At 36.1% G+C, this 19,761-nt stretch overlaps 1 protein-coding gene and 1 pseudogene across 1 annotated transcript in view; both read right to left on the reverse strand.

The window, feature by feature from the left end:
* Nucleotides 1-14,548, reverse strand: part of LOC480777 (UDP-glucuronosyltransferase 2A1) — a 28,766-nt gene extending 14,218 nt beyond the window's left edge. Inside the window, 1 exon segment of the mRNA XM_038555084.1 lies at nucleotides 14,443-14,548. Within this exon segment, the coding sequence (XP_038411012.1) occupies nucleotides 14,443-14,548 (106 nt within the window).
* Nucleotides 14,549-15,412: 864 nt separating this feature from the next.
* LOC100688888 lies at nucleotides 15,413-15,960 on the reverse strand (annotated as a pseudogene).
* Nucleotides 15,961-19,761: the final 3,801 nt, after the last annotated feature.

The following is a 19,761-nucleotide window of genomic DNA, read 5'->3' on the forward strand; positions in this document are numbered from 1 at the left end:
TGTATGTTTTCATTCTAAACTTTATTCCTGTAATTAAATCTACCTTATGACATGTTTTGAAAATTTCAATCCTAATTTGTATTCTTTTTTACCCTACAAGAAAATTGTGATCTATTTATCATTTTGCCCATTTTCAACTAAATCGCATATTACAGCTAATTTAGTGTAATTAAGCATTCTTTGATTAAACCTATTATAATGGTGTGATATACACAAATATAAGTTGTTTAATAATTACATAATTTTGGATATTTAGATTACTTCCAGTGTTTACTTTTATGAATAATTACCCCAAATAGGTTTTGCACATCTTGATTATTTTTTCTGTATGTTTTAATGAGTATATTATGAAGTCAAAGCCTATAAAGCATTTTTAAGATTCTTGATGTGTTTTGCCAAATGTCTTAATTCTTTAAAAATGGTACAAAAATTTTCTGAGAACTTAATTAATGGAAAAATAAGTAGTTTGGAGAAACCACTTCTTTATATATTCTTAACAATCACTGACATGGATTCAAATCTTGTTTTTGCAACTTAACAACAGCTACTATTAGTTATTATTATAATATTTATCCTTCTGATATTTATCCTTCTCATCCCTCTCTTCCTCCTATTTTTCCCCTTCCTATTGAGTTGTTTTCAAAATTAAATGAGGAAATCTTTCAAAAATGAGGTTAGATAACATAGAACTTTCACTAATCTTGTCTCAGTTTTTGAATCTTCTGAAAGTTATAGATAGCTTAAACAATTTGCAGTCAAAGGGTATATTTTGCTGCTCTATACCCTGTCCCTGGGTCCTAACTCATGGTTTCAACCCTTTATTGCTGGGGCCACTGCTGCTACTCTGAGCTTCACCCCTGAGTCCTAACTCAGGACTTTGAACTACCATTACTAGGGCCATGCTGGTGCTTCTCTGCAACTCACCCCCTTGGTCTTGACATATGGCTTTAATGGGCTATTAATGGATATGTGCTGCTGCTGCTCTAGGACTCTTTCTGGCACCAGAGTTGGAAATTTGATCTACTATCCTCAGGCTGGGCTGCTAAGTGTATCCTGTCTACCTGGGTGCAGGCCACTGCTGAACCCTGTCATCTAAGGGCTTGTGCTACTACCATACCCCTGCTGCCCTCCTGGGCCCAAGTCACTGAGGCAAACCCCAGACACAGAACCCAGTTCCACAGGAAATCTGCAGATGCTTGCACCTCTGACTGGCACCACTGTGACAGCAAATGTACTTACATGCCATGGCCAGAGCAAGGTAGTATTTTTGCATGAGCCTGATCCCAGTACCTCAGCCCTGCTGCCATTCTGAGTGCCAGTGCACCAGACGTGGTGCTAAGAGGGATTTCTTTGGTTAGAACTATCTACCGTGTACCCAGCAGACTTCACCTTTAGTGACCTCAATACCCCCTACCTGCTACTGCCACCTGCAAGGCCTCTCTAGTCTTGGCCATAGAACCTCCTGCAGTCTGCGGATTTGGCTTATGCTGATTGAGCTGCACAAAGGCTATATCACTGTGTATTCCCAGGAACAAAGATACTACACTCTACACATCCAGTGGCTTTGCAGCAACCTTCAGGTGAAAGTCTTTCCCAAAAAAACTCCAAAAATGCTGAGAAAGTGACTGCAACCTCTAATGCACAGATATCAATACAAACCATCAGAAAGATGAAAAAGGACACATGACACCACCAAAGGAACACAGTTTTTCAGTAATCTCAGAGAAATGGAGATCTGAAAAAATTATTAGGGGATAAAAACAGGGACGCCAGGGTGGCTCAGTGGTTGAGCATCTGCCTTCAGCTCAGGGTGTGATCCTGGAGTCCCAGGATTGAGTCCCCCATTGGGCTCCCTGTAGGGAGCCCGCTTCTTCCTCTGCTTCTGTCTCTGCTTCTCTCTGTGTGTCTCTCATGAATAAATAAATAAAATCTTAAAGAAAATACAACAACATCATTATTTTAAGGAACCTCAGTGAGATTTAAGAGAACACAAATAAATGATTCAATGAAATCAGGAAAACTGCATAAACAGAATGAGAAGTTGAACAATGCAGTAGAAATCATAAAAAAAAATTCTGGAACTGAAGAACACAATGAATACAATGAAAAGCAATAGAGAGCTTCAATATCAGGCACAATCAAACAGAAAAAATAATCTATGAAGACAGATGTCTGGATATTATCTAGTCAGAGGAGAAAAAAGAAAATAAGAATGAAAAGTAGTGAAGAGTGTACATGGAACTTTCTCCAGAATAGACCACGTACGGGGTCACAAATCCGGTCTCAACTGATACCAAAAGATTGGGATTGCCCCCTACATATTTTCAGATCACAGTGCTTTGAAACTAGAACTCAATCACAAGAAGAAATTTGGAAGAAACTCAAAAACATGGAGGTTAAAAAGCATCCTACTAAAAGATGAATGAGTCAACCAGGAAATTAGAGAAAAATTAAAAAGATTCATGGAAACTAATAAAAATGAAGATACATCCATTCAAAATCTTTGGGATATAGCAAAAGTCGTCCTAAGAGGGAAATACATCGTAATACAAGCCTCCCTCAAAAAATCGGAAAAAACTCAAATACACAAGCTAACCTTGCACCTAAAGGAACTGGAGAACAGCAAGTAAAACCTACACCAGGCAGAAGGGTGATAATAAAGTTTGGAGCAGAACTTAATGAAATAGAGACCAGAAGAACTGTAGAACAGGTCAACAAAACCAGGAGTTGGTTCTTTGAAAGAATTAATAAGATAGATAAACCCCTAGCCAGCCTTATTAAAAAGAAAAGATGCAATAAAATCACGAATGAAAGAGGAGAGATCACAACCAATACCAAGGAAATACAATATTTTAAAAACGTTTTATGAGCAGCTATATGTCAACAAAATATAGCATCCATTCCTGATCAAAACTCTTCAAAGCGTAGGGATAGAGGGAACATCCCTCAATATTTTAAAAGCCATTAATGAAAAGCCTACAGCAAGTATCATTCTCAATGGGGAAACACTGGAAGCCTTTCCCCTAAGATCAGGAACACGACAGGGATGTCCACTCTCACCACTGCTATTCAGCATAGTCCTAGAAGTCCTAGCCTCAGCAATGAGACAACAAAAAGACATTAAAGGCATTCAAATTGGCAAAGAGGAAGTCAAACTCTCCCTCTTCACAGATGACATGATACTGTACATAGAAACCCAAAAGCCTCCACCCCAAGATTGCTAGAACTCATACAGCAATTCGGCAGTGTGACAGGATACAAAATCAATGCCCAGAAGTCAGTGGCATTTTTACACAGTAACAATGAGACTTAAGAAAGAGAAATTAAGGAGTCAATCCCATTTACAATTGCACCCAAAAGCATAAGGTACCTAGGAATAAACCTAATCAAAGAGGTAAAGGATCTATACCCTGAAAACTACAGAACACTTCTGAAAGAAATTGAGGAAGACACAACGAGATGGAAAAATATTCCATGCTCATGGATTGGCAGAATTAATATTGTGAAAATGTCTATGCTACCCAGGGCAATGTACATGTTCAGTGCAATCCCTATCGTGGACTTTCTTTAGAGAGTTGGAACAAATCATCTTAAGATTTGTGTGGAATCAGAAAAGACCCCGAATGGCCAGGGGTCTTTATTGAAGAAGAAAACCAAAGTCAGGGGCATCACAATGCCAGATTTCAAGCTGTACTACAAAGCTGTAATCATCAAGACAGTGTGGTACTGGCACAAAAACAGACACATAGATCAATGGAACAGAACAGAGAACCCAGAAGTGGACCCTCAACTCTATGGTCAACTAATATTTGACAAAGCAGGAAAGAATCCATAGACCATTTTCTTACACCATACACAAAGATAAACTCAAAATTGATGAAAGATCTAAATGTGAGACAAGAATTAATCAAAATCCTAGAGGAGAACACAGGCAACACCCTTTTTGAACTTGGCCACAGTATGTACCTTCTTGCAAGATACATTTATGAAGGCAAGGGAAACAAAAGCAAAAATGAACTATTGGGACTTAATCAGAATAAAAAGCTTCTGCACAGCAAAAGAAACAGTTAACAAAACTAAATTTGGAAGAAACTAAAAAACACAAGCTAACCCAAATGACATATCAGGCAAAAGGCTAGTGTACAAGATCAATAAAGAACTTATTAAACTCAACACCCAAGAAACAAACAATCCAATCATGAAATGGGCAAAAGACATGAACAGAAATCTCACAGAGGAAGACACAGACATGGCCAACAAGCACATGAAAAAATGCTCCGCATCACTTGCCATCAGGGAAATACAAATCAAAACCACAATGAGATACCACCTCACACCAGTGAATATGGGTAAAATTAACAAGGCAGGAAACCACAAATGTTGGAGAGGATGCGGAGAAAAGGGAACCCTCTTGCACTGTTGGTGGGAATGTGAATTGGTGCAGTCACTCTGGAAAACTGTATGGAGGTTCCTCAAAGAGTTAAAAATAGACCTGCCCTAGGACCCAGCAATTGCACTGCTGGGGACTTACCCCAAAGATACAGATGCAGTGAAATGGCAGGACACCTGCACCCCAGTGGTTATTACAGCAATGTCCACAATAGCCAAATTGTTGAAGGAGCCTCGGTGTCCATTGAAAGATGAATGGATAAAGAAGATATGGTGTATATATAGATAAAGAGATAACAATATCTATAACAATATCTATCTATCTATCTATCTATCTATCTATCTATCTATCTATCATCTATCCAATGGAATATTACTCATCCATTAGAAATGACAAATACCCACCATTTGCTTCAACGTGGTTAGAACTGGAGGTTATGCTGAGTCAATCAGAGAAGGACAATCATCATATGATTTATGCATACGGGGAATATAAGATATAGTGAAAGGGTTTATAAAGGAAAAGAGGGAAACTGAGTGGGAAAAATTTGAGAGGGTGACAAAACATGAGAGACTCCTAACTCTGAGAAACCAACAAAGATGTAGTGGAAGGGGAGGCGGGCAGTGGGATGGGACAACTGGGTGATGGGCACTGAGGAAGGCACTTGATGGGATGGGCACTGGGTGTTATATGTTGGCAAATCAAACTTCAATAAAAAATAATCTTAAAAAAAAAAGAAAGAAAATTAGTGAAGAAAGCTTATGTGAATTGTAGGCACTACCAAGGAAGCAATATTCACATTATGAGAATCCCAGAAGAAGAGAGAGAGATGGACAGAAAATTTATTTGAAGGAATAATGGCTGAAAATTTCCCAAATCTGGGAAAATATATGGCCATTCAAGTACATGAAGTTCAAATATCCTCAAGCAGATTTAACACAAAGAGGTAGGTCTTCATTGAAAACCTTATAAGAAAGCTCTCAAAAATTAAAGACAGAGATCATTTTGTAAAACAGCAAGAGAAAAAGGGAACCTCATAAGACCATTAGCAGACCAGAAGAGAGTAGTGATATAGTCAAAGTGTTCAAAGAAGAAAACTGCTCACCAAGAATGCTTTACCCAAAAACTTGTCTTTCAGAAATGAGATAAAGACTTCCCATGACAAACAAAAGCTGAGGGATTTTATTACCACTATACCTCTCTAAGAAGAAATGCTAAAGGGAGCTCTTCAAGCTGAAATGAAAGCACACTAATTAGTGACATGAAAACATTTGAAAACATACAATTGACTGGTAAAAGTAAATATATAATCATACTCAAAGTACTCTAATACGGGCAGCCCCAGTAGCATAGTATTGGAGCACTTAATATATTGAACAACCATAATATGAAGGGAAAAATAGAGAGCAATGCAATAATAATGAGGGATTTTGGTAGCCAACCTATAACCACAGAAATCATCCAGGCATAAAGTCAAAAAGGGAATTATGGACTATACTATACTATACTTTAGAACTATACTTTAGAACAAATGGAACTAACAGACATATACCGAACATAACCATCCAACAGGAAATATACATTCCTCTCAAACACATGTGGAATATTCTCCAGGATAGATCATGTGATAGGTCACAAAACAAGTCTTAGCAGATTTAAGAAGATTCAAATCAAACCATTATCTTTTGCAAACACAATGGTATGAAATAAGAAATCAATAAAAGGAGAAAAAACTGGAAAATTCACCAATAAGTGCAAATTAAACAGCACACCCCAGAACAACAATGGGTTGAAGAAGAAAAGGAAAATAAAAAATATCTTCAAATAAATGAAAATAAAAACATAAAATGCTGGGAGCCTAGGTGGCTCTGTTGATTAAGTGGCTGACTCTTTGTTTCAGCTCAGGTCATGATCTCATGGGTCATGAGACTGATTCCTGCAATGGGCTCTGTGCTCAGCAGGGAGTTTACTTGAATGTTCTCTTCCTCTGCCTCTCCGTCCTCCTTCGAATAAATAAATAAATCGTAAAAAAACCCATAAAACTTATGGGATAATGCAAAAACAACACTAAGAGGCTAATTTATATCAATAAATGCCTATAGTAAGAAAAAAAGCTCAAATAACCTAACTTTATACCTGCAGGAATTAAAAAGAAGAAACTAAGCCCAAAGTTAGTTGACGAAAATACCAAAGATCAGAGCAAAATAAATGAAATAGAGACCAGAAAAACAATACAAAATCAATAAAAGTAGAGCTGGTGTTTGAAAAGATAAAATCGACAAATCTTCAGCAAAAAGAGGATAAAATTGTAAAGAAAAGGAGACATTACAACTGATACTACAGAAATACAAAGGATCATAAAAACCTACTTTAGGGATCCCTGGGTGGCGCAGCGGTTTGGCGCCTGCCTTTGGCCCAGGGCGCGATCCTGGAGACCCGGGATCGAATCCCACGTCGGGCTTCCAGTGCATGGAGCCTGCTTCTCCCTCTGCCTGTGTCTCTGCCTCTCTCTCTCTCTCTCTCTGTGACTATCATAAATAAAACAAAACAAAACAAAAAAAAAACCTACTTTAAACAATTATATACCAACAAATCAGATAACTTAGAAGAAATGGTAATTTTCTAGAAACATACAACTAACTATAACTGAATTATGAAGCAACATAAAACCTGAACAGACCAATAATTAGAAAAATTGAATTGCTAATAAAAATCTTCCAAGAAAAGCCCAGGACCAGATTATTTCTGGGTGAATTCTGTCAAAGACTTAAAAATATTTTTACCAGACCTTCTCAAACTCTTCCAAAAAACAAAAGAGGAGAGATAGCTTCCAAACTCATTTTATAAAGCCAGCATTATCTTGATACTGAAGCTCAATAAGGTCTCTATAAGAAAACAAAATGATAGACCAGTATCTCTGATGATCATAGATGCAAAAATCCTCAACAAAATGCTAGCAACCAAATTCAAAGACCTTTAAGAGGATCTTACACCATAGTCAAGTGGAAATTATCTCTTGAATTAAGGATGATTCAACAAATTAATGTGATACGTCACACTAACAGAAGGAAGAGTAAAAGTCATAATTATTTCAATAGGTGCAGAAAAAGCAATTGACAAAATTTAACATCCTTTCATGATAAAAGTTCCCATAAAATTATTTATATAAAGAACATAGGTCAGTATATCAAAGCCATATATTGCAATCCCATAGTTAGCATCATACTTAATGATAAAAATTTGAAATCCCTTCCCTAGAAAGGAAAAAAGGATTAAACAAAGACAAATATTCCTACTCTTTCCACTCTTATTCAATATAATGTTGGAAGTGCTAGTTAGAGCAAATTAGGCAAGAAAAAGAAATAAAGGCATCCAAACCGGAAAATATGTAATATTATCTCTGCAGGTGATGTGATATATACAGAAAACCCTAAAGACTCCACCAAAAAACTGTTACAACTAATAAATGAATTCAGTAAAGCGGTAGGATACAAAATTAACATATAAAACCCAGTTTAGCTTCTATACACTAACAATGAACTATCTGAAAGAGAATTAAGAAAGCAATCCTATTTAGAGTTGCATCAAAAAGAATAAAATACTTAGGTGTACGTACGTGTAACCAAGGAGGTGAAAAATCTGTACACTGAAAACTGTAAGACATCGGTGACAGTAATTGAAGATATCCCAAATAAATGGAAAGATATCCCATGCTCATGAATTGGAAGATCTAATATTGTTTAAAATGTTTATACAGTCCAAAGCGATCCACTAATTCAATTATTATCAAAATTTCAATGGCATTTTTCACAGAAAACTGGATATACACATGAAAAGAGTGAAACTTTATCCCTACCTTATACCCTATACAAAAATTAACTCAAAGTGGATTGAAGGCTTAAATGTGAGATCTGAAGCCATAAAACATCTAGGAGGGAAACAGGAAAAAACTTCTTGACTTCGATCTTGGCAATGATCTTTAATTTAATTTAATATTTATTTTTTTGTATATTTTTCTTATTGGAGTTCGATTTGCCAACATATAGCATAACACCCAGTGCTCATCCCGTCAAGTGCTCCCCTGAAGTGCCCATCACCCAGTCACCCCAACCTCCTACCCATCTCCCTTCCACTACCCCTTGTTCATTTCCCAGAGTTAGGAGTCTCTCATGTTCATCTCCCTCTCTGATATTTCCCACTCATTTTCTCTCCTTTCCCCTTTATTCCATTTCACTATTTTTTATATTCCCCAAATGAATGAGACCATATAATGTTTTTCCTTTTCTGATTGACTTACTTTACTCAGCATAATACCCTCCAGTTCCATCCACGTTGAAGCAAATGGTGGGTATTTGTCATTTCTGATGGCTGAGGAATATTCCATTGTATACATAGACCACAGCTTCTTTATCCATTCATCTTTCCATGGACACTGAGGCTCCTTCCACAGCTTGGCTATTGTGGCCATTGCTGCTAGAAACATCAGGGTGCAGGTGTCCCGGCGTTTCATTGCATCTGTATCTTTGGGGTAAATCCCCAGCAGTGCAATTGCTGGGTCATAGGGCAGGTCTATTTTTAACTCTGAGGAACCTCCACACAGTTTTCCAGAGTGGCTGCACCAGTCACATTCCCACCAACAGTGCAAGAGGGTTCCCCTTTCTCCACATCCTCTCCAACATTGTTTCCTGCCTTGTTAATTTGCCCCATTCTCACTGGTATGAGGTGGGATCTCATTGTGGTTTTGATTTGTATTCCCCTGATGGCAAGTGACGCGGAGCATTTTTTCATGTGCTTGTTGGCCATGTCTATGTCTTCCTCTGTGAAATTTCTATTCAGGTCTTTTGGGTCTTGGCAATGATCTTGTATAAGATATTGAAAGCAGAGGCAACAAAAGCTAAATTAAAGAAGTCTACATCAAACTAAAGATCTTGTACACAGCAAAGGAAACTAAAAAAAATTGAAAAGGCAATCTACAGAATGGAAGAAAATACTTGCAAATCATATATTGGATAAGGGATTAATATCCATAATATCTAAAGAACTCATACAAATCAATAGCAAAAGAAGCAAATAATCTAATTAAAAATGGGCAAAGGACCTGAATAGACATTTTCCCAAAGAAGAGATATGAATTGCCAGGAAACATGAAAATGTGGTCAACATCATGAACCATCAGGGAAATGCAAATCAAACCCACAATGAGGTATCACCTTGCACTTGTTAATAGAGCTATTTTCAAAAAGATGACATTTAAAAGTCAGGATGTGGAGAAAAGGGAACTCATAGTTTTGGTGGGAATTTAAATTGGTACATCCATTTAAGAAAACTATCAAGTTCCTCAAAAAATTAAATGTTAAGATACCATATGTTTGAGTAATCTCACTTGGAGGTATATATCAAAATGAAATGAAATCACCATTTCAAAGAGATGTATGAACCTCCATATTTATTGTAGCATTATTCATAAAAGTCAAGATATAGAGCCAACCTAATTGTCCTTTGGCAAATGAATAGATAAAGAAGAAAATGTGGTACTTATACAAAGAAATGTCATTCGGCCGTAAAAAAGAAGAAAATTCTTCCATTTGCCAAAAGTCAACATGGATATATTTGGAGGACATTATGATAAAGGAAATATGTCAGTGAGAGAAAGACAGGGTTTATATCACTTATGTGTGGAATCTTTAAAAAAACAAGCAGATTTTTTAGAAACAATAGAATAGTAGTTGTCAAATGCTTGAGGAGAAGAGAAAATAGAAAAATGTAGGTCAAAGGGTAAACTTTTGTATAGGGAGAGTAAGTCAATATAATCTGCAGTGTATGACGGTAGTTAATAATACAATATTGTATAGTTGAAAGTTGCTGAGGGTAGATTCAAGCATTTCACACAGACACACACACACACATACAGCTTTAATGATGTGATGAATGTGTTAATTACCTTGATCATGGTAATTATTCTACAATATAAATATCAATTTATCATGCTGCATATATATACACACACACACACAAACACACATATATATGCACACATATAATTGTATTTTTCAATTATTTCTGAGTAAAGTTGGGAAAAAAGAATTAGAAATAATTATACACCTGAATCACAATTTCTTGGATATCAATATTCAGACATTTCTGGGTTTTTTTTTAGACTTAGACTTTGTTGATATGCAATTCACTTACCATACAATTGGCCAGTTAAAAAAATGCATAATTCAGTGGTTCATAGTATATTTGCAGAATTGAGCAACCATGAGAATAATCAATATTATATCACTTACATCATTCCATAAAGAAAACCTATAATCTTTAGCCATTACTCACCAACTTCGCATTCCTCCAGCCATAGGCAACAATGAATTTATAATTCTACAGATTTGCCTATTCTAGGCACTTCATGTAAATGAAATCATACAATATGTGGTTGTGACCTGCTTCTTTAAATTAGCAAAATATTTTAAAGGTTTATCTTTGTTGTACCATGAATCAGGGCTTCATTCCTTTTTATTGTCAAATAATATTATATAGGATAGATGTACTACATATTGTTTTTAGTTGGTAAACATTTGTGTTTCTTTTTCTGATATTTGGCCATTAAATGTACAAGTTTTGTGTAGACATATCTTTTTCATAGATATATACTGGTTTGAGGTGAGGGGGGTCCAACTTCATTATTTTACATGTGGATAATTAATTTTTCCAGAAGAATTTATTCTGGATTATAAACTTGTTTCCATTGATCTATATGTCTCTCTCTTTGCCTGTAACATGCTCTCTTGAGTACTGTCGATTGAGAGTTGGCTTTGAAATCAGGAAGCAACTAGATCTTCTTTAATTTCCTTCCACAATATTTTAGAGTGTGCAACAATATGAGTTTTGAATTTCTTTTGTTAACTTTATTTGTATTTTATTCTTCTTGATTGTATTGTAAATGGAATTGTTTTCTGAATTTCATTTTGGAGTGGTCATTGCAAATGAAGTTGATTTCTATATATTGATCTTGTATCCTGAAAACTTGCTTAATTTGTGTTTTGATCTAATAGTGGCAGTCTTTAGATTTTCTCTATGTAAGATCATGTCATTTGACAATAGAGATAGTTTTATTTCTTCCTTTTAAATTAGGAATCATTTTACTTCTCATTCTTTTCTAATGTCTTAGGAAGGACCTACATAACACATTGAACAGAAGTGGAGAGTGGCTTTCCTTATCTTTTATTTTTTCTTATCTAAGAAAGGAAAATATTTAAATCTTTCACCATTAAGTATGATGTTGGCAAGAGTTTTTGGTAGATGCTTTCTTTCATTTGAGGAAGTTCACTTCTATTCCTAGTTTACTGAGTATTCTAATCAGGAAAGATGCTGGAGTTCATAAACTAACAGTAAATTTGTTTGCATTTATTGAGATGATCATGCAGTTTTGGCTTTTATGCTATTGTATGTGGTATTATATTAATTGATTTTTCAGATATTACAACTACTTTTCATTCCTGGGATTAATTCTACTTTTTTTGTGTGTGTATAATTCTTTTTATATGGTTAAGGATTTTGTTTGTTAGCATTTTGTTGTACATTCATAAGGAATATTGGTTTGTAGTTTTCTTGTGATGTCATTGTTTGGTCTTAGTATCATGTTTTGTTGAATGTGTTTTCTCCTCTTGTATTTTTTGCAGAATTTTTAAAAAGAATATTAAGGAACACCTGGGTGGCTCTGTGGTTGAGCATCCGCCTTCTGCTCAGGGCATGATTCCAGTCCTGGGAATGAATGGGTCCCACACTAGGCTCCCCACAGGGACCCTGCTTCTCCCTCTGCCTACGTCTCTGCATCTCTCTCTGCGTCTCTCGTGAATACATAAAATCTTAAAAAATAAAAAGTATTACTTTTTCTTTTAATTCTTGGTAGAAACATTCAGTGAATCCATCTGGCCCTGGACTTTTCCTTGTGGTAGTTTTTTTTTTTTTTTTTTACTAATTCAATCTCTCTTTTTGTTGTTGTTATAGGTCTATACAGATTTTCTCTTTCTACTTGAGTTCATTTCATAGTTCTTGTCTTTCTAGTGATTTGTCCATTTCACCTAGGTACCTCATTTGTTGGCATACAATTTATGTTAATATTCTCTTATCCTTTTTATTTGCCTAAGGTTGGTAGTAATATCTCCAATCTCATTTCTTATTTTAGAAATGTGAGACTTCTCTTTTTTTGGGAGTCCTTCTAGCTAACGGTTTTTTAATTTTGTTGATATTTTGAAAAAAACAAATTTTGGTTCAGTTATTTTGCTTTATTGTTATTCTCTATTTTTTGGTATCTCAGCTCTAATCTTTGTTATTTTCTTTCTTCTACTAGCTTTGGGTTTTGTTTGCTCTTTTTTCCCTTAGTTTCTATGTTTTTAAAATTTGTTTTCCAGTTTTACTGCAATATATTGGCATATAACACTATAAGGTATAACTTAATAATTTGGCATATGTATATATTGTGAATTGATCACTGTAAGTTTAGTTAACATCATCACCTCATATAGGTATAGTTTTTTTCTTGTAATGGGAACTTTTAAGATCTACTCTCTTAACAGCTTTTAAATATACAATAATACAATATCATTAATTATAGTCCATATGCTGTACATTACATCCACAGGTCTTACTTATGTTATAAATAAGTTTATACTTTTTGACCACCTTTACCCATTTCCCCCAAATTCCAGCTCTGGCAACCACCAATCTGTTCTCCATTGTTATGAGCTCAGCTTTTTTGATTTCACATGTAAATGAGATCACATAGTATTTGTCTTCTCTGATTTATTTCACTCAGTATCATGCCCTTGAAGTCCATTCATGTTGTCAAAAATGGCAGAATTTTTTTCTTTCTTATGACTGAATAATATTCACACACACACACACACTTATTGAAGAGAGTGCCCATTCCTCACTGCATATTTTTGCCTCTTTTGTCTTAAGTTAATTGACCATATATGTGCGAGTTTATTTCTAGGCCCTCTATTCTCTTCCATTGATCGATGTTTTTATGCCCATATTGTACTGTTTTGGTCCCTATAGCTTTGTAATGTGATTTCAAATCAGGGAGTGTGATGCCTCTAGCTTTGTAGTTGTTTTTCAAGATTGTTTTCACTATTTGGGGTCTTTTGTGGTTTCATACAAATTTTAGGATTGTTTGTTCTATTTCTGTGAAAAATACTATTTTTTTAAGGATTGCATTGAATCTCCAGATTGCTTTGGGTAGTGTGGACATTTTAACAATGTTGGTTTTCCCAATACATGAGCATAAACTATATTTCCAATTGAGTCTTCTTCAATTTCTTTCATCAGTCTCTCTCTTTAGTTTTCAATTTATAGATCTCTCAACTCCCTAGTTAAATGTATTTGAGTATTTTACTCTTTTTCTAAAAAAATATTTTTATTTATTTATTTCAGAGAGAGAGAGAGAGAGAGTGAGTGTTAAACAAGGGAAGCAACGGGGATAAGCAGACTCCACACTGATGGAAGAGCCTGACACAGGGCTTGATCTCACAACCCTGAGATCATGACCTGAGCCAAAATCAAGATTCAGATGCTTTACTGACTGAGCCACCCAGGCACCCCAGTATTTTATTCTTTTTGATGTAGTTATAGATGGGATTGCTTTCTTAATTTCTCTCTCTCTCTTTCTCTTTTTTTTTTTTTTTTTTTTTTTTTGCAGTTTTATGGCTTTACTAACACAAGTACAACATGCACATAAACTGTGTATTCACTTCCTTTGACTGTGTATCCTGGCATTGGGATTGGGGACTGATGGCCAGCTGGGCTGCTCTTTCCATGATTTTGTGGTTCTTGGAGGAGACATTGTGAGCAATCTCTGCACAGTAAGATTTGTTGTATATCAGCAGCACTGCAAGCTCCTTCATGACTAGGAACTTCTGGAAGTCACGGGCAGTAGTGCTTTGTTGTTGCTCCCATAACTAGTGTTGGTCATCAAGATCTGGCACTTGAATCTTCTATGCACCCTATTATCAGTGCCCCCGTGTTTCTGCCAGTTGTGCTTCATTTTGACATACCGGTCTGACTGGTGCTGGATGAATGTCTTTGTCCTCTTTTCAATGACCTTAGATCGGTCCTCTTTTTAATGATCTTGGGCTTCACCAGAGGTATGAGGGCAGCCATGATCTTGAGTAAGAGCTGGCTACTACCTTCTCCAGCAATGCTTACAAAAAGTGCTTAACTTCTCCATCTGATAGTTGATGTTAGTGTATAGAAATGCAACTGATTTTTGCATATTGATTTTGTATACTACAACTTTACTGACTTCCTTTATTCTAGTGGTTGTTTGTTTTGGTTTATGCAACTTTATTGAAGAGCAATAAATCAATTACTAGCAGAGCTACTAGTTGATCACTCATCCATCAAAAACTTATATCATTTATTCAGTGCTATATTAAACAGTATATTGGAAGATAGATTAATTAATAGCTCCAAGCCTCCTAACAATTTAAATGAGAATTACAAAATGTTTGAGCCCTATTTTGGAATGCAAAGAGTGTTTGATTTCCAATTTCCATTCTCTGTAGAACAAGACAGGTCATTCTTTCATTGACATACATAAAATATATCACATTTTCTGTTCTACTGATGCTATAAATACAATACCAATTCTCTAGCCACATCAGTTATGAGCATAAAGTATATCATGTTAACCTCAAATCTCTAACAATGGAAGGCTTAAAAAAGTTTGGGTGCCAGAATAATGCTGCTTCCTTTGATGTGAAAACTAAGCATTCATCTCCCCCCCCCGCCCAGATGATTTCTTCAGCACGTTAGAACAGTGAGGAATGGTTTTAGTCTCATAACCAAGTTAAAGTAAAGACTTTGGCCACATAGTAAATATGCTCTATTTTTAAAAAAAAAATTCTGAATCTTGGGCAACTGTTCTTCATTTTCTAAAAGCAGTTATTGTCTAAAGCTGGAAGAACTTAAGTTTTCTCAGATGAGCATGTGAATGAATGGAGGGAGGTAAACACAAAATAAAATTTAAAAAGATGAGGTCTGATAAGGGAGCAGCTGGATAAGAAAATAAAAAAAGGAACAGTAACTTAAAGTTTATTCCAGCTATAATGCAGGTTATTCTGACTTTAAGGTAGCATGACATGGCATACTTCTGAGTCCACTCCTCAGATATTCTGTTGTACTTATCTCTGTTTTATAGATCCATGCAATTTCTGGTACTACAGGGTCATCTGGGTTTGGATCACATAGCAGTGAACAAATGGATAAAAGAACTTGAGAAACAGTTAAAGCAGGAGACCACTGTGATCTTAGAATATTGAGACAAATGCTACCATTATTGTTAATACCTGATGAATAAATTCTTGTAAATACAACCATTGGTGTTTGAAGGGGTAATCTATGGGAAAAGGAATTGTCAAAAAGAATACACTGCCTTGATATGGGCTGTCATTAGGTTCCATAATTGTTACTTGCCAATGAAACATATAATCCCCAACTGGATCTGCAGAACATTCTGATGGTGGATCATGGGCCAAATCATTAAATTCCTTACTAATCCATTTCAGTGCCATAGTCTGTGCTTTTCATCTGGCTCCTCAGATGTATCCTCAGTGTGTACTCAAAGGTGTATACTCAAAGGTCCGGCCAAAACTCTTGATGGTCCGGGCAGCAGGGAAGGATCGCCATTTCATCTCACACTGGCTCTGCCAGACACAGAGGCCTGGTCCTAACTCAGGCTGCAGCCTCAGTCTCCTCCCTGTGGGGAAGCTGGGGTCTCTCCATAAGGGTTCATTCTCATGACACAGTCCTAGTAATTGGTTTTTGTTTTTTCGTGGAGTCTTTATAGTTTTCTATATATAATATTATGTCACCTGCAAATTGAGACAGTCTTAATTCTTCCTTTCCAATTTGGCTGATTTTATTTTTTCTTGCCTGATGCTCTGGGAAGGATTGCCAGCCAGTATTGTGTTAAATAAAAGTGGCAAGAATGGATATCCTTGTCTTACTCCTGATCTTAGAGGGAAAGCTTTCAGCTTTTTACCTTTGGAATGTCATCTTATCTATGAGATTGCCATATATGGCTTTTATTAGGTTGAGGTGTTTTCTCTCTATACCTTCTTTGTTGAGAGTTTATATCATATATGGATGTTGACTTTTTTCAGTTGTTTTTTCTTACATTTATTGAAATGATCATATGACTTTCATCTTTAATTTTGTTGAGGTGGTATATTACATTGGCTGACTTGCAGATGTCGAACCACCTCTGGAATAAACCACACTTAATGATGGTGTGTGATTCTTTTAATACATTATTTTAATTTATTGTTAAATTCAGCTTGCTAATATTCTGTTGAGGATTTTAGCATCTATGCTTATCAGGGATATTGGCCTGTGATTTTCTTTACATGTATGTTCTTGGTCTGGTTTTGGTTTCAGGTTAATGTGGGCCTCATAACATAAGTTTGGAACTGTTTTCTTTTATTTTTTTGGAAGAGTTTGAGAAGGATTGGTATTAATTTTTCTTTAAATGTTTGGTAGAATTTGCCAGTGAAGCTATCTGGTTCTAGACTTTTATTTGTTGGGAGATTTGATTACTGAATCAGCCTTCTTACTGATTGGTCAGTTCAGATTTTCTATTTCTTCATAATTTAGTCTTGGTGGGTTGTGTGTTTCCAGGAATTTTCCCATTTCTTTTAGGTTGTTCAAATTGCTGGCATGTACTTTTTCATGGTAGTCTCTTATGATCTGTCATATTTTTGTGGTATCAGTTATAATGTCTCTTCTTTCATTTCTAATTTTATTCATTTGAGCCCTTTCTCTTTTTTCTTCATAAGTCTAACTCTAGGTTTTACATTTTGTTCATCCTTTCCAAAAAATGGCACTTAGTTTCATTGATCTTTTCTATTGTCTTTTTGGTCTCTATTTCTGCTCTGATCTTTATTATTTCCCTCCCTCTACTAATTTGGGTATAGTTATTCTTTTTCTAACTCGTTGAGGTATAAAATTAAGTTGTTTTTGTTTTGTTTTGTTTTTTTAATTTGGGATCTTTCTTTTTAGGTTTATCCATATGGACTTCCCCCTAGAACTGCTTTTACTGCATCTTCTAAGTTTTCTTACTTTGTGTTTTCATTTGTCTCAAGATATATTTTTTAAAGATTTTATTTATTTTTTCATGAGAGACACAAAGAGAGAGAGAGGCAGAGACACAGGCAGAGGGAGAAGCAGGGTCCTTGCAGGGAACCTGACACGGGACTCGATTCCAGGACCCTGGGATCATGCCCTGAGCCAAAGGCAGACACTCAATCGCTGAGCTACTCAGGCAACCCTGTCTCAAGATATTTTACAATTTCTCTTTAATTTTTTCTTTGACTTGTGGGCTGATTAATGCTGTATTGTTTAATCTCCACGTATTTGTCAATTTTCCAGTTTTCTTTTTTGAATTGATGTCTAGTTTCAGAACTATGTAAGGAAAACACCTCAATCTTCTTCCTGTGTTTCTCTTTTACTCGTATACTACTACCATGCTCACAATACTTTTGGCACTTTTGGCCACCAACTATGCATTTTTTTTTCCTACCACATCAAGCAATTCCCTGTGATACCACCTGGGTGTCCCTGAATTTAACTCGATTCTGGAGGCAACATCAGATCTCACAGATTGAGGGCTCTTGTCTCATGTGCCACTTCAGATGCCAAGTATAAGTAGCACATCTTCTGGCTACCCACAACTTCTGTTCAACTTGGGTACAAATTGGAAGATTCTATGACCTCCTCCCCGTTGGATTTGATTATTTGCTAGAATAGCTAACAAAATTCAGGGAAACACTAAATTACACTTATCAATTTATTAAAGGATATGAACAGCCAAATAAAGATACATAACACAAGGTCTAGGAGGTTTTGGAATATAGCAGATTCTATGTCAGTGAATTTGAGGTGTACCACCTGCAAATACATAGATATGTTCTCTAATCTGAAAGTTCTCTGAACACTGTATTTTGGGAATATTTATGAAGGCTTCCTTGCATGGGCATGATCAATATTTATCTCAATTCTAGCCTTTCCCCTCTCTAAAGAAGTGGAGGGTGAAGTTGAAAATTGTAAGCTTCAATTAAGCTGTGGTTTTTCCAGCGTCCCCTCTCCCCCAGTCATCCAGGAGAATTACCTCATTAGAATAAAAGATGCTTTTACTGCTCTTATCACTTAGGATTTTATAAGGGTTTTAGGAGCTCCATGTCGGGGATTAGGGTCACAGACAAAAGATGCTACTAGTGTACTTATCACTAAGGAATTCATAAAGATTTTAGAAGCTCTTTGTTAGGAACTGGGAGCCAAGATCAATATATGTATTTCTTGTTATTTCACAATACAACGCTTCTTACACTTCTGGCCACCAAATCAGGGAAGTTGCTTGACATGATTTCAATTTTCTTAAATTTATTTAGATATTTTTGTGGCCTAACATATGATGTATTTGAAGAATATCTCAGAGCCAGGTGGTCAAATTTTATGCCTTCTGTGCGGCTGCCACAAAAGCCAGCATGCCAGACATGTGTACATTCTCATTCCAGTGAGACAGTGGTGATCTTGAAAATGGCACCCACTGGACGCGAGGGAGGATTAAAGTCTGTTGCTAGATGGTGCTGAATTTGAAATGCAATCCTTGGGCAGCAGTTTTAAAGTAAGCAAATGAGCCTCTTTCAGGAAAAAGGTAGATGGGCATTTCTGTCTGCTGCCTCTGTTGAACCATGAGGGGACTAGCCAGTTAATAAGACCTTGCATGCATGATCAAAGACTGAACATGAGAGTGAAAGCAACCAGATGAACGTTTTTATATTTTTTAAATATTTTTTAAGTTTTAATTAATTATTTATTTATGAGAGAGAGAGAGAGAGAGAGAGAGAGAGAGGCAGAGACACAGGAGGAGGGAGAAGCAGGCTCCATTCCAGGAGCCCGACGTGGGACTTGAAACCGGGACTCCAGGATCACGCCCTGGGCCAAAGGCAGGCGTCAAACCACTGAGCCACCCAAGGATCCCCGAGATGAATGTTTTTAAAGGTCAAGAAGAGAGAAAAGAGAATTTGGTCTTGAAATCAAAGACTTTCATATAGTTCATTTTTATAATAGGATGCAGGTAGTGGTTGTTATATTTTAATTTCACAAACATTTCACTGAAAAATGAGTAAACTGGAAGAAGGCCATCAACTTGCTATGTTCTTTGGTAAGGAGTGATGCTCAGGCTGGGTACACGATAAAAGCCCAGGAGAATTAGTGGTCACCCAAAACAAAATGGATGGAAAAGTCATTTTATACAATTTTAACTATCTGTAGTTTCTCCAGCAAAGGACGGAACGACAAATTTTGCACCAAAA

Source organism: Canis lupus, chromosome 13, assembly GCF_011100685.1.
Source record: "Canis lupus familiaris isolate Mischka breed German Shepherd chromosome 13, alternate assembly UU_Cfam_GSD_1.0, whole genome shotgun sequence".
Lineage (NCBI taxonomy): Eukaryota > Metazoa > Chordata > Mammalia > Carnivora > Canidae > Canis > Canis lupus.